Genomic DNA, 23,723 nt, shown 5'->3' with positions numbered 1-23,723 from the left:
ATTTGTCCTCTAGCTATCCCTGCTTAGCCATTTTGCACTTCCTATCACTCTCATTTTTGAGATGTTTGTATTCCTTTTCACTTGCATTTTTATATTTTCTCCTTTCATTAATTAAATTCAATATCTCTACTGTTACCTAAGGATTTTTACTAGCCCTTGTCTTTTTACCTACTCAATCCTCTGCTGCCTTGACTATTTCATCTCTCAAAGCTTCCCATTCTTCTTCTACTCTATTTCTTTCCCCTGTTCTGGTCAGTTGTTCCCTAATGCTCTCTCTGAAACTCTCTACAACTTCTGGTTCTTTCAGTTTATCCAGGTCCCATCTCCTTAAATTCCCACCTTTTTGCGGTTTCTTCAGTTTTCAACTACAGTTCATAACCAATAAATTGTGGTCAGAGTCCACATCTGTCCTTGGAAATGTCTTACAATTTAAAACCCGATTCCTAAATCTCTCTCTTAACATTATATAATCTGTCTGAAAACTTCCACTGTCTCTAGCTCTCTTCCATGTACACAACCTCCTTTCATGATTCTTAAACCAAGTGATAGCTATGATTAAGTTATGCTCTGTGCAAAAGTGCAAAAGTGCAAAAGTCTACCAGGCGGCTTCTCCTTTCATTCTTTAACCCCAGTCCATATTCAGCAGCTACTTTTCATTCTCTTCCCTTTCCTACAATTGTATTCGAATCCTCCATGACTACTAAATTTTTGTCTCCCTTAAATATCTGAATAATGTCTTTCATCGCATCAAACATTTCTTCAATCTCTTCGTCATCTGCGCAGCTAGTTGGCATATAAACTTGTACTACTGTGGTACACATGGGCTTCGTGTCTATCTTGGTTACAATAATGCATTCAGTACGCTGTTTGTAGTAGCTTATCATCGTTCCTATTTTTTTATTCATTATTAAACCCACCTCTGCATTACTGTTATATGATTTTGTATTTATGACCCTTTATTCACCTGACCAGAAGCCTTGTTGCTCCTGCCAATGAACTTCACAGTCACAACTATATCTAATGTTAACCTATCCATTTTCCTTTTTATATTTTCTAACCTATCTGACCGAAGAAGGGATCTGACACTCCTGATAATGACGTCATCCTGAGTAGTCCCCGCCTGGAGCTCCAAATGGGGGACTGTTTCACCTCCAGAATATTTCACCCAAGAGAATGCCATCATATTTAACCATACAGTAAAGCTGCAAGCCCTCAGGAAAAATTACAGTTGTAGTTTTCGCTTGGTTTCAGCTGTTCGCAGCAGCAGCACCACAGCAAGGCCGTTTTGGTTGATGTCAATCATCCAGACTCTTGTCCCTGCAACTACTGATAAGGCTGCTACCCCTCTTCAGGAACCACACATTTGTCTGGCCTCTCAACAGATATCCCTCCGTTGTGGTTGCACCTACAATACGGCTATCTGTATCGTTGAGGCACACAAGCCTCCCCACCAACAGCAAGGTCCACAGTTCATACTCATATTTATGCCAACTTCCATTTTACAATGTATGGCAATATTAAAACATGGCTAGATGCAAATAATTTTACTTACCTCAGGCTTAGATCTGGAGATGCACATCTGACAATAGGACTTGGCACAGGAGGAACAACGCGGAAAGCAAATGTCACATAATTCTTCCATAAATGCATGTACATATCTCTTTCATTCACAGGTTTTTTTACTGTTGCCGATCCACGAAGTAGAGATGCACGGTTATCATTAACAGGCCTATAAAAACAAAATAGTGTACATCAACACAGAATCATGCAATCATAATTAGAATGGGACACAAATTAACTTTGAAAATGTTGATAAGCAATATTTGCAAATAAAACAATGAGGCTGACAGTATAACTCCTCAAGTGGCAACATTTTGTGTCCTTGAATGCGGTGATAGGTCAACATCTTAGCTATCTTGAATGCAAGTTTCGATTCATTAGTGGTATTCAGTGTACATTCTGAATTTTTTCATGAAGAAGATCTTACTTGTGGTTTATGAAAGTAAATGATGTTAATTTTGAGCAACAATTTTCAGAGTGATGTGGCAAGGATGATAATACCTTGTCAAAAAAATCGGGATATATTTACCTCTGTGCTAGCACCTACTAATAGCCCCTGTCTAGGATACTGGTGCACGGGTTCAACAGCTCTGAAGATAATTGGTTGTATTGGCCTCTACCTGATCTGAGGCCCAGTACACAGGAACGCGTTGCTCGGATTTCGATGGAACCGCTGAGTATTGGACTCGGGCTCCAGCATCTGGAGTCAGTGGCCATGTGTGTGCGAGTTGTGCTTTTGTGACTGTATGTGTGTTTTCTATTTCAGAAGAAGGAATTAGTCCAACAGCTTAATCTTTAGCAGTTTTTTTCATTGTACCTGTCTTTAACTCAGTGTGCTGTCTATGTGGTGAGTATAAATCTAGCCTTTCTATATTGTTGTTATTCCATCCAGGGCTTCCCATTGTCAGAATATGATGAAAGTTATTTTACAAGTTAATGAAAGAAACATCACAAAAAAATTTTAGATGGCACTGATCATTTTAAATCTTTTTTTCTGCACAGTAATATCAAATTCTTACTGTGCAGTAAATTATTAAATGAACTTCACAGTCAAACAAAACTGCAAAATCTACTGCTTTATACAGTTGTAAAAATGAAATTCAAGCTACTAAACAAGATGGGATTATTTCAAGTATGCCCACTTGTAACCTCATTGTGTTAAACAACTATTTTCACAAATGAGCTAAATCATATGTTAGTAATTAACCAAATTACCCAAAAAGCTGAGAGAAATAAATATAGATAGTAGGGGAAATGGTACATCATTCACCCAAGCAAAACAAGACAAGTGAACAGGAGACAAAATGGATTCATTATCATTATCATTATTCCTAACTGATGTTTTGTATACTACTATGCTGTACATCATCAGATGACCTGTAGGTAAGATGGTAAACTCCGAAAGCTGTTAACTGAACAAGCACAATTCTGTGACTGATGAGCAAGTTTATGTGCCCTCTTTCCAGACCACCCACTGAAGTCTGCTGCAGTTGGAGGGGAAACACCAAGTCAAAATTATTAATATCTATCATCACATCCTGAAATCTAGAAACTACTGACACAGACAATGCAGAAGCCTCTAATTTAGAAATCTGAGGGATAATACAGTTTTGCAGACAGTCAGCATACTCAGTTTCCACTAGCACCAGTTCCCTCATGATACTCTTTGTTTCATCATACATCACTTGATCCCTCAGTCTACTTTTTTTTACCTCGCTATTTCATCTTGGACTCTTATTATGAGCTCTATTTATCCCTTTTTCCTGTCTTATGAGTGGTCACCATCTATCCTGCCTCCATGCCCTCCTGTCACCAGCTGTTTTCCTGAGTAAGTGCTGCATTATAAGAAAAGTTGCCACTCACCATATAGCAAAGATGCTGCGTGGCAGATGGGCATAACAAAAAGATGTCACAAATAAAAGCTTTCGGCCAGTAAGGCCTTTGTGAAAAGTAGACTACAGATGCACACACAAACACACACTCATGCAAATGGAACTCACACACGAATGACTGCAGTATCAAAACAATTGAGTCTCAGTTGCCTCAGACTGAAGTTCTGTGTGTGCAAGTTGTGTTTGTATGAGTGTGTGTTTGTGACTGTAGTCTATTTTTCACAAAGGCCTTCTTGGCTGAATGCTTTTATTTGTGACATCTTTTCATTATGCCTATCTGCCACTCAATATCTTTGCTATAGGGTGAGTGGCCACTTTCCTTTTCATAATATCATTACATTCCATCCTGGATTTCTGGATTTTCTATTGTTTGATCTACTTAGAACTTAAGTTGAGCTTAATGTGATCAGACATATTGAATAATGTATTTGAAGTTATGAGTTATTGATAACTGGATCTGTTTTCACCACTGGTGTAAATAGTTGAAGCAATTAAGCAGATTATCACTGAAGATGTGCTCATCATTCAGTAGCTGGAAATAGGGAAACACACTCTTATAGCATTACCCTGCCTGGAGACGAAGTCAAGAAGAATAAATTCACGCACTGCCATGGTACGGAGTAGCCAGAGCATGAAAACAAAAGAAAAGGCAACCATATTTGAAGAACAACGATAAGAAATAACTCAGACCACATTAGACTGACAGATCTGCCACACTGTGTTCCTTACTCATGGTGTTACAGTCAAGTCGCCTTACAAACACAAGAAGGGGAAACAACACACTGCCTCACATTGCTTTTATCCACCTCTGTGGAATCACATCTGTCACCATATTATTACCTCCTATCATCCTGTTCCATCTACCCCTTTTCCTTTTCTTCTTTCATGTCCTTCCCACCCGTTCCATTTGAGATCACTTATCACTATGGATCAGATCAATCCACTAGTTAGACTGCTTCTCACAGGTGTAGTGCCAGTATTTCTTCCTCCTCCACTTACTCCTAGTGTATTCTTTACATTGTTATTTCATGTTCCCATATTTGTTTGTTTGTTCTTTTCCAGTGTAATTATTTTGTCAACAGTTTTAACCTCTCACTGTGTACATGAAAAGTGCTCTTGTTGCCTCCATTTAAGTACTGTTCTATTTCCATAATCTTAATTACCAGATTTCTGTTCCCAAGATACCACTATCCCATAATTAGTGCTAAGTTTTTTTTTGCCACCATATAGTGAATGGTGGAAGTTGTCTTGTACCACTACTAGTCATACCCTTTCCTGTTCTGCAAATGGAGCATGGGGAAAATGACTGACTGTATGCCTTTGCACAAGCCCTTAACTTGTCTTCATGGTCCTTACGAAAGACACACAACGGTGGGAGTAGAAATGTTCTGCTGTCAGTGCAAATGCCAGTTCTCTAAATTTTCTTAATAGCATTTCACGAAAAGAACATCGTCTTCCCTCCAGAGTTTTCCATTTGAGCTATCAAAGTGGCTCCATAATATCTACATGGAATCCAACTTGGTGGTGGTCCCAAAAACTTGAGTAGTACTCACGAATGGATCACACTAGTGTTCTATACATGCGCATCTTTATAGATAAGCTATACTTTCCTAATATTCTCCCAATAAATCGAAGTTGACCATTCACCTTCTCTGCTACCAACCATTCATGCTCATTCTATTTCATATCACTTTGCAATGCTCATTCAATTTCATATCACTTTGCAAAGTTACGCCAAGACATTTAACATGTTGACTGCTACATGAAGCCATGAGAAAACTCACATTAGTCCAATGGTACTGTGGTACAGCAATGCCAAGCTGACCTCCAATATCAACACTTACTCAATGCAGGTGAGTAAATATATTAGGGCCTATGTTTCTTATCATGGTAGAAGATAATTAGATTTAAAATGAAATGCTTATTGACATTCATTCACTGTGTTGCATGGCAAGTCTGTTTTCTCATGGTTACCATTTAGCCCACTAGATAGGATTTCATAGAAATTAGCTTGTTGCCTGAGATCTGTGTACATTACGACATAACAGTAGAACACTGTGGAACTGTTTGACATTTATACTCAGTCAGTTCTCGGAAGTCCTTGGTCTGGTGTAGACAACCACCTGTCTCTATTTAAATACGTAAACATGAAAATGACAGTACAAGAGATGGTGGTTAAATTATTTGTGCCAAAAAATGTTGCTGAGGGTTGTGTTCTCGTCATCAGGGGAAGAGGAGGTGAATGTTGAAGAACAGCATGATCCAAGAGGTGATCAATCAAAGTTTATACTTTTTACCTGCCCTGGGATTAAAATTAAAAATTTGAATATAATATCAAATGTACCAATACAAACCAGCGATGAACTAAATGTTCTGGAAAAAACTGTTTGAAGAAATTGCTTAACAAACAAACTTACATGCATTGCAGTAATGAGGAGGTGGATTCTACCAGCACTTGGGAAAATGGACAGTGAAAAACAAAAATGAAATAAAATAATTTTTTGGGCTAATTCTATGGATGGGATAATCAGATTACCATCCTTATAGTTATATCAGCCCATGCTCCTGCACATATGCAAAGAATTCTGCAAAAAAAACATGTACAGAAACCTATATGAAATATTACTGGGAGAGATACATTTTGCAAATAGCAAAAAGACTAACGGTTCCAAAAATTTGTCCAAAATACAACCACTTATAAACGCTTTGGATATAAATTTTAAAACATACATTTCATCAGAAGATATATGTACCGACGCAGCTCTGATTCCATTTCATGGTCACACTATATTTGGACAAGATTTAAAACAAAAATGCCACAAACATGGAATGAAAATATTTTAATATTTGTATTGTGCTGCGGCTCTGGTTACATGTGTGCCATTCACGTATATACTGGGAAAACTTTGGAAAATGAAAATACTCTACCACTGAAATTGTAATCTCTCTTTATAGAAGTTTACTCTGTAAGGGACACATGCTGTATACCAACAACTACAGAAATGGTGGCCAAATGAATCAATAAAAATATGCATTTACTAAGAACATTACATTCAAATCAACGGGGAACTCCACAAAAAGTAGAACCGAAAAAGTAAAATATGTTACTGCAAAGGAGAATAAGAAAGGACTAACCAAATAACCATTTTAAAATGGAAAGATAATCATGACATATTACTTCTGTCAACAAAGCACTCATCATAAATGGTAAACTTTAACATCTGATGGGAACCCAACATGAAAGTACAAATTGTAATCAACTATAACAGAGGAAAGACAGCTGTCAACTTATCTGACTAAGTGAATGTCAATAGTAATCCACTATGCAGATCTATTAAATGGTATAGAAAGTTAGCCTTTGAGCTTTTACTGAAGACTCTGATTTTGAATGTTCACATTTTATATAAAAATATCACCAAGAAGGTTACCAGTATAACCGCATTCAAGAAGAAATTACCAATCCACCTCACAAACTGCTGAGATCCAAGATATTATAAACTATGCTACGAAGAAAATGTGAAACAACTTTAAAAACAAATGGCCATAAAATTTACTAAGGAACTTACCATATTTTATGGTACCTGTGAACCTTTTTATGTTTATCATGTTTCAATAAATTCATTGAAGCTTTTTGGTCAGGAAATCAATTACTTTTACTGACATTGATGATATAATCATTTAATAAAAATATTAAGAAAATATTAAATACATTTTAATTAATTACTTAACACAATATAATTTAATACAATGTATTTTTCTACAATACTGTGAAAAGGAAAGTTGCTGTTCACCGTATAGCGCAAATGCTGAGTTGCAGATATGCACAACAAAATGACTGTCACAAACAAAGCTTTTGGCCAGTACGCCCTTAATCAAAAATAGATGATCACACACACACACACACACACACACACACACACACACACACACACACACACACACTGTATTCGAACATTACACAATAAGTTTTCCTAATCACTTGTGTTAACTATTTTTATTTATTTTTTATTTATTTATTACTATATACATGAGTCACATGAACTTTCTTTCAGCTGCTGGGGACTTTTTGCTGGGCGAGGGACTTGCAATAAATGCAGGCTAAGTAAGGGGTCAATGCCACAGAGTACTCCCTGTAAAATCAAATTTGGTTTCCATCTGGACCTAATGACTTATTTGCTTTCAAACTCTTTCAGTTGCTTTACTACACCAGTAATACTCATTATTAGCTTCTCCACATGGGAGTCTGTTTGACAGTCAAACAACAGTATGTCTATATAATCCTTCTTGTGTATGATTCCTTAAATATGAAATTTTAAAACTTCAGTTTTCATTTTGCTGCCTTCTACACCAGGCTGGTTGATGAGTGACTGACAGTAAGTCTTCAATCCACTTAGGTATTTTACTTAGGACCAGAATTTTCTCAGATTCTCACCGAGATCTTTCAATAAGGTATGATGATGGAAGTCACTCAAGTTTCGCACATCAGTATTTTATAGACACATGAATTTATGCTAATTTTTGCCCATCAATATTTACATAGTCCTCAGCATTTCACAAATTTAGTTTTTAAACCTCAGTGAGTTCTTAATCTGCTTACCCAGCACATACTTCTCCAGAACCTGATTTACGATTAGTTTAAGCCTTTCCCTTAATTTCACTACATCCATCATATTGGAACTAAATTCATTGTGTAAGCAGAATGCAAAGTACTTACACACACACACACACACACACACACACACACACACACACACACACCGTACTTACGTTGGGTCTATAACTGTGAAAAGTGTATTGACTCTTCCAAACACAAATGGCCATGAATGCATTACAGCTGTTGGACATGTAGTAAGTACACGCCCTCTTTCCATGAACCCAAATAAGCATGTAGCCCATGGATCAGCACCATTTAAATTTAAAGAGGATGCCTTAATGTTATTTTCATCCTGTAAACCTGTTGTAAAACATACACATTAGTCATATCAAAATTATTTTGCAACTGTAATTCTGGATCAACTTAACTCCTACATATTCCAGGAATACAGACAAATTCACAAAATGAAGATATATGTATAGAAAGGAACAATGCCGTTGGACACACAACCACATAAATTATTGAAACTAAAAACCTAAATTATTATTATTATTTAGAATGTGCAAATTACATTTCTGTTTCTATTTTAGTCACGTTGAAAGTGTCTTCTTCAGAGTTCTCCATAAAAAATAAACGTGTACTTTATCTTTTTAAGATATGTGGCATTTTGCCTTCAGGAACATTTCTGCATGCACAAGTTTTTGACGTACTACAGAGGACTGCTAATTTCTTTCTGTTTGTTTGATGACACTATAAGTACATTGCATTTCTTGCAATTGGGCTCTTAAGAGTCCATATATATGTGTGTGTGTGTGTGTGTGTGTGTGTGTGTGTGTGTGTGTGTTACAGTATCTGTTATAAGTTCAGAATGTAAAAATGATGATTATAATAAAAAATCTGGGTTGTTAGACTGCTACCAATAACTTAACACAGTACAGTTTCATACCTACTGTATGTGTTTTTGTATAAAAACTTGGCAATATATTTCTGTTTCGTATGTACTAAATTACCTACCAATTACTGAAATAATTAAATCATTTATAGTTCCTCGCCATTTCTGGTTTCAAACACATGCTCATCTTCAGATGGCTGCAACAATTTAAGGAGATGAACCAAACAATGGAAAATCCAGAGTGGAATGTAACAATATTAGAGAAGGAAAGCTGCTACTCAGGATATAGAGGAGAAGCTGAGTCACTGATAGGCACAACAAAAAGATTCACACAATTACAGCTTTCGGCCTTTAAGGCCTTTGTCAACATGTGAGGACAGTGACTAAGTTAGTTAGTCACTGTCCTTATCCATCCAGCCTCCTCCCTGTTCCCATTCCAGCACTACACAGCTGTCATTTCACCGCCACACTCAGTCTTTTTATTTCTCTCCTTTCTGCTACTTCCCCCCTTCCCCCCTCTCTCCTGCCCTCCGTCTAAACTGCAGCACTTCACTGTTCACCACTCCCACCATACTGTCTCTCCCCTTCCCACACCATCCTCCTACTTACCCCCAGCCCCAGTCATCACTCCCATCATGCACTGGTGCTGCTGCTCACAGTGTGGTCTCAGTTGCCTGAGACTGCAGGTGTGTGTGTGTGTGTGTGTGTGTGTGTGTGTGTGTGTGTGTGTGTGTGTGTGTGTGTTTGACAAAGGTCTTAGTGGTCGAAAGCTATATAATTGCATGCCTATCTGCGACTCAGCATCTCCGCTACAGGGCGAGTAGCAACTTTCTTTCTCTAATATTGTTAAGGAGATAAATTATTGATCATTCTTTGCAAATTATTGAATGCTATGGTGCGCTAAAATGATTTTAAGTCTAGAATACAGAAAACAAAAGTTGAAGATAGCTGAAACCAACGAAAATAAAAACACAAGATGTACAGTATGGTTCACATAATTAAAGTCAAATCTTTCAGTTCTTTCTTTGAAAATTACATGTTTTCACACTGCACATAATTGATACTATGTCAATTTTCATTGTAACACTTGTTTCTAGCAGAATAAACACTAAATATCTAAGCCTCAAATACGGAGTGCAGCAACATTCACTTTTTCATGAAAGATACAGCATTGAAACTGTCGAATCCAAGCACTAACATGCCCATATTCTGCTAACTGGATATCTAAATTAAAGAACCATTTAGTGACTGTAAGACTGTTATTTCCTGCTTAACAAATCATCCATGTTTAAATACAAGTGAATGATGAGTAGTTGACACTGGCAAAATTCATTATCTGTGGAAAGTGTCATTGCGTGCCATATTTTAGATTGTGACAAAACTTACTCTTATGCTGACATGCAAAGCAAATCGAAATCTCAAGGACTGGTAAGTCACTATATATGGCAGAAAAGCCAATACTCTGTTGTTGTTGTTGTTGTTGTTGTTGTTGTTGTGGTGGTGGTCTTCAGTCCTGAGACTGGTTTGATGCAGCTTTCCATGCTACTCTAGCCTGTGCAAGCCTCTTCATCTCCCAGTACCCACTGCAAACTACATCCTTCTGAATCTGCGTAGTGTAGTCATCTCTTGGTCTCCCTCTACGATTTTTACCCTCCACGCTGCCCTCCAATACTAAATTGGTGATCCCTTGATGCCTCAGAACATGTCCTACCAACCGATCCCTTCTTCTGGTCAAGTTGTGCCACAAACTTCTCTTCTCCCCAATCCTATTCAATACTTCCTCATTAGTTATGTGATCTGCCCATCTAATCTTCAGCTTTCTTCTGTAGCACCACATTTCGAAAGCTACTATTCTCTTCTTGTCCAAACTATTTATCGTCCAAGTTTCACTTCCATACATGGCTACACTCCATAAAAATACTTCCAGAAATGTCTACCTGACACTTAAATCTATATTTGATGTAAACAAATTTCACTTCTTCAGAAATGCTTTCCTTGTCATTGCCAGTCTACATTTTATATCCTCTCTACTTCGATCATCATCAGTTATTTTGCTCCCCAAATAGCAAAACTCCTTTACTACCTTAAGTGTCTCATTTCCTAATCTAATACCCTCAATATCACCCAACTTAATTCGACTACATTCCATTACCCTAGTTTTGCTTTTGTTGATGTTCATCTTATATCCTCCTTTCAAGACACTATCCATTCCGTTCAACACTCTGATGTTATGAAGTTATAGTATATACATTATTTCTAACTTCCATGCACAAATATTGTGATCTGTCAACAAATGTAAATCAAATTGAGAGTGCCATTACTATACACATTAGCACTAACCTGCTGTCCATGCACAAGAATTACGATCTGCTATCCACTGTAAATCAATATTTGATATTGAGAGCGCTGCTGCCTTTTCTGCTGGAGGTAGCATACTTAAACATTTTTCCAGAACCTGTGGGCAGCATTGATCAATAACATCTATCACAGGCTGGTCATCATCTGCACAACCAAGGCACTTCAGTAATGCTTTCACTTCTTTCAGTATATGTACTGCCAAGCGTCTTGGGTATAAACGACAATTGCACAGCATCACCAATGCAAAGCCCTCTACCATGTGGAAAACATTTGATACTGGTTCTGCCTTCTGTGGAAAAGAGCACAAAGGGTCACTAGGATTTCCTCAAATTATACACAACATACTTTATAATACAAATAAAATAAAATGTCTATTGCACAGTATTTGTTTTACAGTGACATACCTAGAAGCTTATTTTCTCTGTTAACAGTAATTCAGAACAGGATGGAATTATGCACTAAAATTCACTATTTAGAGGGAAATATGTTTAGTGTAACGAGAACTCGATAAAAGAAGCACTTTATAATTAAATGTGTACTGTTACATGAATAAAAATGTATCAAATCTCAATGTCATAATGCATTTAAAATGTAAATAGATGTATCTCAAAAATGAAAAATATCAAACATGACCTACATGAAACATGAAAGTATATCAAGTTCCAACGTTTATCGAACAGTGTGACAGATGTTTAGGACACTGATATTCAGGGTGGTCAGTAACAGTCAAAAAAGCTTTGCTGCAGGGTAGGTTCAGCTGAGAAATAGCTGTTTAGAAAAAAAATCAATGTATTGTGCCATTTCTGAATTAATTATTATTTAATTTAGCCAATCGGGCCAATCAATATGCAAGCTCAAGCAGCCAGCCAGATACAATTAGTGTCAGTTGTTGTAGATGATAGTGTATGAGACCATTTAGTCTTTAGCTCAGGTTTGATCCTTACTACTGCCCTACATCCAATTTTTGTATCGCTCTCTTGTTCAGTTCTTTTTTAAATCAAACAAAGAACATGTTCCACAATACAATCTTTGGCAGGTCACTTGAATTTGTGTGCACAGTAGCCTGATTGGCTAACTTCAATGCTAACTAATTTGGAAATGGTGCTTCATGTTGAATTAGTTTCTTAGCAATTATTTCTCTGCATAAACTACCCTGCAAGGCCCTTAAAAGCTTTTCAGACCACTTCTGACCACCCTGAATATGCCTGTTCCCTAACTTTCCATATGTAGGACATTAAAAAAATACTTTTGCATTCAAGTTAAATAGGTATGGTGGAATTGAAAAGCTCTAATCTCTATCAACCATAGTTTGGTCTACAATTTCTTTTTTACGGTCTACAGCTTCTAAGTGACTGGCTTCAAGGCAATGCATCATTTCCTAGTTTACAAATTTCATCAGATGATAACATTTCATTGCTAGGTTACAAACTGTCTTAGTCAGCTGAAATTGCACTTAACATTGGAACTTTGGTGACTGTTCCCTATCATAAAAATTTTACAAGTCTCAAGAACTCTAAAACTTTGCTCAATCTTTTCCTGCAGAAAGAACTTTCCAGTACTGGAAATTCACACCTCTACTAGTTTTTATTTCTGTGTATTCATATGTTGTCACATGGCTAACTGTATTTTCTTTCCTAGTCCTTTACTAATCAGTAATGTGAAGAAAATGTAGATGGCTTTTACCAATGGGTGTCTTGTCTGACATTGAAACAGAAGTGCCCCTAAAGATATACCTGTAGATTATGTGTCAGACATTTTAAAGTTAAAATAATAACCAATTATACAGGTGACAGTACTTCCAGTTTTTAAGAAAAATTAATGGTTGTGTTACTCTCCTTACCCCATGCTCTGTCTTCTTTGCTCCACCACCTAAGTCACGCATTCCTACCCGTGTTACTTCAGTTCCTGAACACCCTTCCTTTGTAGTGCGGACCAGAGCTAGTGTGTTTGGTGTCAGGGCATTTTTCCAGCTTGTTAGCAGCTGCAGGAGCATTCTTAAGCCATTGTCCATTAGCTGAGGAAATGTGTCCTGAACATCTCTTGCAAGAAACTGTGTAAAACCTGAGGAAATATTTTAAAGGTAATGGTCAACCTATAGAAACTCAAAAAACCATTAGTAAATATGGCTATCACACTCTAAATATCTAAATGTATCAATTAAAACGAAAATCATATTCTGAATTTTGTGCTAGAGCAAATATCTTGAACTTCTGATTTAGAATTCATAATTCTATGCAGGAGCTGCACATAAGCTAGCATAGGAAACATTTGGAATGCACTTGTGAATAAAGAGAGGTATGGAGCAATACAGAGGATAGCAGAATGTTTGCCCTGAAGAAGCATGCTTTGGAGCACCTGCACTTGCATTGTGGATGTGGTGCAAATGTTCAAAAGTAGGATTCAGTTAAAATAACTGTGTCATTTGACATTTTGGACTGACACAAAGAATGACATCTCCACATCTGTTTCTCATAAAGCACCAGTTATTACAGTAAATGAATGCACACAACCATAAGTCAATATTTATTATAAATTAATAGCTATTTGTTTTTAACTTCCACTAGTGCTACCATTTCACAGGCAGAGAGGACGAAGCAAAAGACCCATGCAACTGAACAGTAAGAAGAAATCAAAACAGAGGACCTAGAAGTAATAAGGAAGTACTTTTGCAAATGGAGACTGCAGCCAAATGCCACCAAAAGGGAGTTTGCCTACTTCCCTCTAAATAATAAACTTGCTACAAGAAAACTTAACATGCAGTGTGAAAACACCACACTTACAATAAAAGACTGAAGTATCCTTGATAAAACTGTATCATTCCGAGAGCATCTAACATAAACAGTTAAAGAACTGAAAACAAGAAACGAGACAAATTATAAATCCAGCTAAATAACACCATCAGAGTTATTGCTGTTGTTATCAAAAGAACACCTACAAAATGGCTATCAATGCTAGGCCACAGTCCATCCCATTAAGTATGAAGCATATATGCTCTCACAAATCATGAAAAAGAAAATCATGGCTATAAAAATCTACAGATGAATGATGCAAACCATGACTGATTCTGTTATAGACATCCAACAATAAAAACTGTAAGGATTGCTGTGGGAGATGATTTAACCTTCATTAACACATGGGCTTACGAACTGACTTGATAACAGCAGTTCCGAGAGTTCCGAAAGCTGTACAGAAAATTGGGACAGAGTTCAACATAAACATCGTTCCACCCTTTTTATTGCTCATGAAAACCACACGTTGCATGTTGTACCACCATAAAGCGAGACCTTGAAGTGGTGGTGGTCCAGATTGCCACACACACCGGAACCTTTAGTACCTAGTAGTACGTCCTCTTGCATAGATGCATGCCTGTATTCGTCGTGGCATGCTATCCACAAGTTCATCTTGGCACTGTTGGTTCAGATTGTCCCCCTCCTCAACGGTGATTTGGCATAGATCCTTGAGAGTAGTTGGTGGATCACATCATCCATAAACAGCCCTTTTCATCTATCCCAGGCATGTTTGATAGGGTTCATGTCTGGAGAACATGCTGGCCACTGAAGTCGAGCGATGTCATTGTCCTGAAGGAAGTCATTCACAAGATGTGCATGATGGGGACACAAATAGTCGACTGTGAAGACGAATGCCTCGCCAATATGCTGCCGATATGGTTGCACTATCGGGCAGAGGGTGGAATTCATGTATTGTACAGCTGTTACAGAGCCTTCCAGGACCACCAGCGGCATACGTCGGCCCCACATAATTCCACCCCAAAATATCAGGGAACCTCCACCTTGCTACACTCATGGATAGTGTGTCTAAGGCATTCAGCCTGACTGGGTTTCCTCCAAACATGTCTCCGGCGATTGTCTGGTTGAAGGCATATGTGACACTCATCGGTGAAGAGAATGTGACGACAATCCTGAGCAGTCCATTCGGCATATTGTTGGGCCCATCTGTACTGCACTGCATGGTGTCATGGTTGCAAAGCTGGACCTCATTGTGGACATTGGGAGTGAAGTTGCACATCATGCAGCCTAATGCGGACAGTTTGAGGCATAACATAACATTGTCCTGTGGCTGCATGAAGAGCATTATTCAACATGGTGGCATTGCTGTCAGGGTTCCTCCAAGCCATAATCCATAGGTAGTGGTCATCCACTCCAGTAGTAACCCTTGGGTGGCCTGAGCAAGACATGTCATCAACAGTTCCTGTCTCTCTCTGTATCTCCTCCATGTCCGAACAACATTGCTTTGGTTCACTCCAAGAAGCCTGGACACTTCCCTTATTGAGAGCCCTTCCTCGCACAAAGTAACAATATCAATCAAACTGCAGAATTGACCATCTAAACATGTTTGAGCTAAAGACAACATGAGCCGTGTACCTCCTTCCTGGTGGGATGACTGGAACTGACTGGCTTTCGAACCCCCTCCGTCTAATAGGTGCTGCTCATGTATGGATGTTTACATCTTTGGGTGGGTTTAGTGACATCTCTGAACAGTCAAAGGGACTGTGTCTGTGGTACAATATCCACAGTCAACGTCTATCTTCGGGACTTCTGGGAACCGGGATGATGCAAAACTGTTTTTGATGTGTGTAATAATATGCCCTATGTCACCAAAAAACCACCAGGATTTGACTTGCCATGCAAAACATGGTCACTGCCAAACAGAATTAGGACCCGACATGGCAGATGTGCACAGGTTTTTACACAAGTGGGATAAACAACAATCTCCATGACATTACTGCAGAGAATCACAAAGCATCCGACACATCACAGAATGCTCCACAAGATCATGCAACGGTAGAACTGAAGACTGTCATCAGATGTCATTCTATTATACAACAACACCCAGCTGCGTAATGCTGTATCATTTCAACAACTTCAATGATTACACTGGGACTGATCACCAAATAACATTCTGCTTTTTCCAGATATGAGAATATGGTTGAACTGATGATGTTTAATCTCAAGAATGGAACTGAAGGTATTATGATAAGGTGGTTTGAAAGAATGACTGCAACCTTCTTTTCAAGAGAGATCAGCAAAGCTTGTACACCACTATGAGAAATATATCAGTCAGCATGGTGAGTATTATTATGCTGAAAAATAAACAATGCTTGTAGCATCTAAAATCCTCCCTAATATTCACAGTTATTTTTAACCTTTGTCCTAGTGAAGACTGGAATAAAAAGTAGGCTAACAGAAAAATAAATTCATGACTGAGATAATGGAGCCTAGCACATAGGGGAAGAAGAGGTATTTATAGTACACACAAGCCAACCCAACTGATGCAGACAAACATGTTATCGGCAGCAGGAATAGCAACAGCCACTTCCTCCACGGGGCAGAACCAACTTTTCATTGAAGGGCAGGTAATGGATGAGCCATTAATCCTAAAAATCAACATGGGGGCTGCCATGTTCTTACTCAACTCACAGATGTACACCAGGCTAGGTTCCCCACCATTAGCATGTGTTGGGTGTCATTTGGTAAGCTACAACAAACAGCTGGTGACAGACCAAGTGCCTTATCACAAATCAGATTACTTGTGTTCAATGTTTTTCCATCTGTTTGCTCCATGGTTACAAACAATTTCAGGCACACATCACCAACTAACTATTTATCCGACCTCACTTTTTTTTGGGGCGTGGCTGGTGCCAGCAGGTTAACATGAAACTGGATCACTTAATGTCATTGGGACTGATTAAACCAATTCTCTCAAGTGAATTGGCTATGCCCTTAGTGATCATAAAGAATCTGTCAAGTCAGCTGCAGCTCTTTCAAGGCCACTGTTAATGCATAGCCACTCATAGGCACTCACCCCTTGCCTCACCCGGAGGAATTGCTCATAATATTGGTTGAGGGTCATTCTTTTTAAAAATTGAGTTGCTCGAAGTTTACCTTCAGATTCCATTGGACCAAGCATTAAAACAGTTGCTTGTCATTAATATGCTTTTGGCTTCAATCAGTATCAACAGCTGATGTTCGCTAGTGTGCCTTCCACCTTTCAACGTTTTTTTGAGAACTGGTTACAAAGGTTGCCCATCATTGGATCAACTGTCTTCATGATACTATTGTGACAGGTGCTACCATGGAGGATCACATATGTAATTGTTTTTTGTTTACTGTTCTACAGACCACAGGCTTCAACTGTAATCTCATTTCTTCAGCCTTCCAGTGTTTATTTGGGTGATGAAATTTCATGGTAGGGCATGCACCTCATGGAACAACATGTTGCCATCATTGCAGCTTTGTCCTGTCTGCCTAATCAATGAGAACGCCAGACATTCTGGCAAAGTGGTGCCCTATTACAAGTTTTCTCTGAGAGCAGTCACTCTTGCCCAACCATTACATCTGTTGCTTCAGAAAACTGCTCCTTTTGGTTGGTCTGCAGCCTGTGAGTGTGCTTTTGTGTAGCTTAAGGATAGTACCTGTTCTGTGCCATGTCTCCCAACATTTCAACCCAGGAAGCATCTGGTCCTGGCCATGGACGCATCCCAGTACAGGGTGGGGGCAGTCCTTGCCTATCATCATTCAAAGGACTCTGAACAGCCTACTGCCTTTGTGTTGAAAAAATCAACTTGGTTCTGCAACATTATTCTCAGGTGTATTCTTGTATGGTGCAAAGTTTTTTTAATTACTGACCGTAAGGCCTTGGTTTCCCTGTTTCGTTTGTCAGTATCCTTGCAGAACAAAACCACTCATCATCTTCAGGGTTGGCCTCTGTTTGTGTTCTAGCACAATTATGGGATTCATTTTCATTCCATGCCTAATATGTGATAATAGATGCTCTGTCTTAGCTCTCCAAGGGCCATAAGCATTCATTTGACCACGAGGCACTGCTCTGTTTTCAAGTAGATATGGAGGTGAGGCACATGGCAGATGCCTTGCTCATAAAAAATTCCTGTACTGCTTCTGTTGCGGTGGTGGATCCGGTGCTCCAGCAGGTCATAGACATAATACAACATGGATGGCCGAACTGTCTGTTGGGCCAGGCATCGGACCCACATTGGAATTTTTATGCACTGTGCCACCACCTCTCCCTTTCAGATGGCGTTAGTCTGCTGTCAGCAGAATGGTTCACTTCCTGTATAGTGGTTCCAGCAGTTCTGTGGCAGGAAGTTCTCTGCTTATTACATCATGGTCACTGGGAAACCTCTCACACAAAACTTTTGGCATGCCACGTTGTGTTTAGGAAGGCCATCAATTGGGAGGTGTTTGGGTCAGCAGGCAGTGCAATGAACTGTGGACTGTTTCTTTTTTTGCCATGGCCAGCTCCTTGACAGCCTTGGGAAAGAGTCTACATTGATTTACTGGTCCTTTCTTGGACACTTCTGGTTATTGGCAATTGATGCTTTTTCTCCTTTTCCTGATGTTGTTTGTTTCCCATCTGCAACAATGGAGGTGACTGTGAAGGCCCTGTCGAAGATATTCTCCATAGATGCTTATCTTACACCCTGATTTCGGACAATGGTCATCGGTTTGTGACACAATCTTTCAAGGACTTCTGTACACAGAATGGCATTTGCAACATCATAGCATCTGCCTTCCATTCACAATGTCGAGGTGAAATGCCTTCTCCAAATGTTTAAGACATAGCTGGGCAAGTATGTAGAAGATTTCCTGGCCAAATAGTCACTCACTTTTTTTAAAAGCTCTTGCAGGACGACGCCAATGGAGGTCACGAGCCCTGCCAAGTTTCTGCACAGCAACCAGCTGCAGACACTACTCTACCTCTTGATGCTGGGCAGTGTCCTCCAGCGGCACCAGCTTTGTTGACATTCCTGTCCAGTACACCAGACTGGGCCAAGTCATTTGGACAGCCTCTTCACTGGATTCTATCCCTTGTCCGCAGCCAGCCTCTTCATGATTTGCACCAAAGATTTACTTGTGGCACACCACCAAAACCAGCTGCACACCAGAATGGGTGCAGGGTCCCCTCCTCAGGCCAGAGGCTCAACGCTTCATTCTTTGTTGGCCTTGGCCACTCTGGGGGTTGGGCAGGCCTGGTCATATCTGCCTATCGCAATGATCAGGGTTTTATCAGCACTGAGAGCAGGTTTGCTTCCCACAGCCAGTGAAAGCACCTCCCACTGAGCTGAGTAAATTTCACCATCAGGGGAATGGAAATTGGGTTTCTTTTGCCAGAGCTGCTCCTCTCCAGTCTACCATCATCACTGTCCATGCTGGCACCCCTCAGTGAGGACACCAATAATCCAGATGGCTCCTGCCCCCATCGCTGGCTCTATCCATCAGTTGCCATGGGGTCAACGGGTGGTGAGGATGCCTTCATCCCACTCACTTTCAACTGCATGCACCAGTCTGGTCAGACAGGGAACTTATCGCACTGCCCCCAGCACCACAACAGACATCATGGATGTCTTTTTCAGTAGCAATGTCATCAATGGCAATGGCTGGTCTTCCCCCTTACAGGGAAGAAAGAATATAGTAACCTGCTGGTTACTACATTGACCGTCCACAGCGGACATAAGTTGGACCACTACAGCAAGCACAGAGCATACTGACAACGAAACAGTGTGCTGGCTACTAGGGCAGCCCAATCACCGACCACCATCACCAGGTATGTTGTGTACGTGCAACATTACACCAGTGGCACCTGTCATGGATAGCACATTTACAAGGGCATGCAAAAATAACAATAAGAATGTAAATTAAAATTACACACACACACACACACACACACACACACACACACACACACACACACACCTTTCTTAATAATTGTTTAATGACATTTTTAGTTAGCAAAGCTATATAATAGGATGTGGCAACAAGCTTTATTTTCTTTCACATAACAAAATAATAAAAGAGCATATTCAATAACAGACCGTATATCACATCTTGTCTCCAGTCTGAAAAAGCTAATACCAAAGTCTGGAGGCTTTGGTATGCTAGACCTCGGAGCTCTTCATCCATATGCACGGTAAGTCTTGACAACAAATCAACAAGTTCACCACCTGTCATGCCATCTGGAATCAAGCGGGGAACTGCTGCCACGCACGTTCTAAATAGATCAATGCGAGGTTTGCGTTCTCCTGTGATCATCTCATCAGGTTCCTGTAAAAAGGCACAGAAATTCCATTTACAGCTCACATTGATGTAATATTGTTACATTTTATTTGATGCTCTAACAAAATTTTCTTTTGTTGTCTATTAAGTTTTTACTATGCTATCTACCTGCAAAATATACTTGACGTATCTGTTTGTTACTGTTCTCTATGAACTAGAATCACACCTATTATAAAGAGTCCTATCCATATTTCCATCACACACTGATAAACCGCTGGAAGGCCAACAACAATTTTGGCAGCAATTTAGTTACATTCCACCTAAACAAGTCTCCTGACGGCAGCCATTTTAAGTGTTTTCCATACATCTTGAAGGATTCTGTTGCCCTGAAGCCACAAATTTGTCACCTCGTAGCCCTTTCTTCTTTCTTTTCAGCTCTATCCATCATTCTATTGTTACCTCTCTCTTTCATAGCAGATGCACATTAGTCACCTGGTGCAAGAACCCACAGTGATGTAAAGTTCTTTGTCTGCGGTTTCAGTATCAACTCAAGGTAACACCGTAAACAAATTTAATGAAAGATGTATTTTATCCCACTTTTCAATTCAGCTGTACCTGTTTCTTCTATTTCTTGAACATATAATCTTCTGAACGCAATGGGGGGTTCTTTTTTCCCCTTTGTTAATAGCCTTAATCCTTTATGTCAGAAGACAGCACAGTACATGTACATGTACATGCTTTAACTAATTTTCTCTTCCTTTGCTTATATTTGCACTGATGGGAGTCGTCAAAGAGGGTCATTCACGACACCTGACAGCAGAACAGTCCTAGCCCCATTACATACAACACTTCTGCTCCCAATCCCAACAAAGCCACTTCCAGACTTTGGTGTCTGGTTTCTAAAAGCAAATAAGGAAAAGAAGGATGTAATGACCCATTGACAGCTAGCTCATTAGGGACTGATCCCAAGTTCAGATACAACAAGGATGAGCAGTGAAATTTGCTACAGCTTTATCAAAGGAATTATTGTCAAATGATTTTGAAAAAATCACAGAAAACTTACATTTGGATAAGATGATGGAGATTTAAACTCCATTACTTCCAAATGTGATTTCAATGTACTATCTGTTGTGCTACCTTGTTCGGTTCTTGTTGATAGTCACCAAAGTCAATAGCAGTTCATCTAACAGACACGTAAAAGATAGAACAAATGGATAGTTGATGAGGTTTATACAAACACCGTGAAGTCATATATGCAATTCCTAAAGAAAGGTCTCCCTTGATATGTCAAGCAGTGTCACACAATATCAAAGAGTTAACTCACAGTATACTATCTGAAAAGAGCATTTCCAAAAATTGTAGTAGTGACAATATTAAATACTATGACGAAATGTAGGATGGTTCCACAAAAGAAATCTTCTGAAAAGGTGTCAAAGTTACTGATCAATACAATAGTGTTTCTAAAGGAAAAAGGAGGTGGATACCAATAATTACAAGATAAAGTTCAACCTTTCAATTTGGTATTTCTAATAGACTTAATCATAAAAACGATTTAGCCATTCGGTGACATTTAAGAACACCAGTTCCAACTCATATTAAACTTCAGATACTTTCACGTCTCTTTCAAAATCTTCAAGATTGTAAGGAAAGACAACAGCATCTGTCTTAAAGTTGCGACACAGAAGTAAGCAAATCAATAAAAAAATCAGCAAGGGAGAGTACCCTGTACCCCTTCTGTCTTAATTTTCTTAATTTCTTTGGTATTGGGACAGGGCAGTAGCACACACAAGTATTTTTCTAGTTTATAAACTGTGCTGTATGAAACTTCCTGGCAGATTAAAACTGTGTGCCCGACCGAGACTCGAACTCGGGACCTTTGCCTTTCGCGGGCAAGTGCTCTACCAACTGAGCTACCGAAGCACGACTCTCGTCCGGTACTCACAGCTTTACTTCTGCCAGTATCCGTCTCCTACCTTCCAAACATTACAGAAGCTCTTCTGCGAACCTTGCAGAACTAGCACTCCTGAAAGAAAGGATACTGCGGAGAACATGGCTTAGCCACAGCCTGGGGGATGTTTCCAGAATGAGATTTTCACTCTGCAGCGGAGTGTGCGCTGATATGAAACTTCCTGGCAGATTAAAACTGTGTGCCCGACCAAGACTCGAACTCGGGACCTTTGCCTTTCGCGGGCAAGTGCTCTACCAACTGAGCTACCGAAGCACGACTCTCGTCCGGTACTCACAGCTTTACTTCTGCCAGTATCCGTCTCCTACCTTCCAAACTTTACAGAAGCTCTTCTGCGAACCTTCGAGTTCGAGTCTCGGTCGGGCACACAGTTTTAATCTGCCAGGAAGTTTCATATCAGCGCACACTCCGCTACAGAGTGAAAATCTCATTCTGGAAACATCCCCCAGGCTGTGGCTAAGCCATGTTCTCCGCAGTATCCTTTCTTTCAGGAGTGCTAGTTCTGCAAGGTTCGCAGAAGAGCTTCTGTAAAGTTTGGAAGGTAGGAGACGGATACTGGCAGAAGTAAAGCTGTGAGTACCGGACGAGAGTCGTGCTTCGGTAGCTCAGTTGGTAGAGCACTTGCCTGCGAAAGGCAAAGGTCCCGAGTTCGAGTCTTGGTCGGGCACACAGTTTTAATCTGCCAGGAAGTTTCATATCAGCGCACACTCCGCTGCAGAGTGAAAATCTCATTCTGGAAACATCCCCCAGGCTGTGGCTAAGCCATGTTCTCCGCAGTATCCTTTCTTTCAGGAGTGCTAGTTCTGCAAGGTTCGCAGAAGAGCTTCTGTAAAGTTTGGAAGGTAGGAGACGGATACTGGCAGAAGTAAAGCTGTGAGTACCGGACGAGAGTCGTGCTTCGGTAGCTCAGTTGGTAGAGCACTTGCCCGCGAAAGGCAAAGGTCCCGAGTTCGAGTCTCGGTCGGGCACACAGTTTTAATCTGCCAGGAAGTTTCATATCAGCGCACACTCCGCTGCAGAGTGAAAATCTCATTCTGGAACTGTGCTGTATATTTGCTGCATTTATACTGGACCACTTGTAATACACAAATAACATCTGAATCTTAATTTAAATAAGTTAACTGCATGTTTTGTTTACTACTGAAAACCCCTGAAATGAAACCTATTTGCTATGATATCTCTTTAATGTTCATGTCATCTTGTAACTCGTGTGTTCTGTATGGTGTGACAGAGTCAGGTAGCAATGGTTAAGTTGTAGATCCATATTCAAAGTTGAAGTAAGGCCGCCCTAGTTTAGGTTTCACATGATTTCCATAAAACTCTGTGCAAACAAGAGGATGATTCTTAAAAATGGAGAACAGCTGGTCCTTACTCTATCCTTATGCAACTGAGTTGATACTTCTTTTCAATGACTCCAGTGTTCATAAAG

The 23,723-nt window shown here is 39.6% G+C and overlaps 1 protein-coding gene across 2 annotated transcripts in view; it reads right to left on the bottom strand.

Annotated features, from left to right (window-relative positions):
- The window catches only part of LOC126343774 (protein furry), a 1,073,323-nt gene that overhangs the window by 974,664 nt on the left and 74,936 nt on the right, over positions 1–23,723 (bottom strand). For both annotated transcript variants that reach the window (XM_050001966.1, XM_050001967.1), the window contains exons 14-18: positions 20,148–20,376; positions 13,137–13,357; positions 11,279–11,585; positions 8,220–8,406; positions 1,553–1,729 (exon numbers count right to left, since the gene is read on the bottom strand). In XM_050001966.1, coding sequence (XP_049857923.1) covers positions 1,553–1,729; positions 8,220–8,406; positions 11,279–11,585; positions 13,137–13,357; positions 20,148–20,376 — 1,121 coding nt within the window. The remainder of the gene's footprint in view (positions 1–1,552; positions 1,730–8,219; positions 8,407–11,278; positions 11,586–13,136; positions 13,358–20,147; positions 20,377–23,723) is intronic.

This window comes from Schistocerca gregaria, chromosome 1 (assembly GCF_023897955.1).
Source record: "Schistocerca gregaria isolate iqSchGreg1 chromosome 1, iqSchGreg1.2, whole genome shotgun sequence".
Taxonomy (NCBI): Eukaryota; Metazoa; Arthropoda; class Insecta; order Orthoptera; family Acrididae; genus Schistocerca; species Schistocerca gregaria.
The sequence above is the reverse complement of the archived record's forward strand: the minus strand, read 5'-3'. Positions and strand labels throughout refer to the sequence as shown.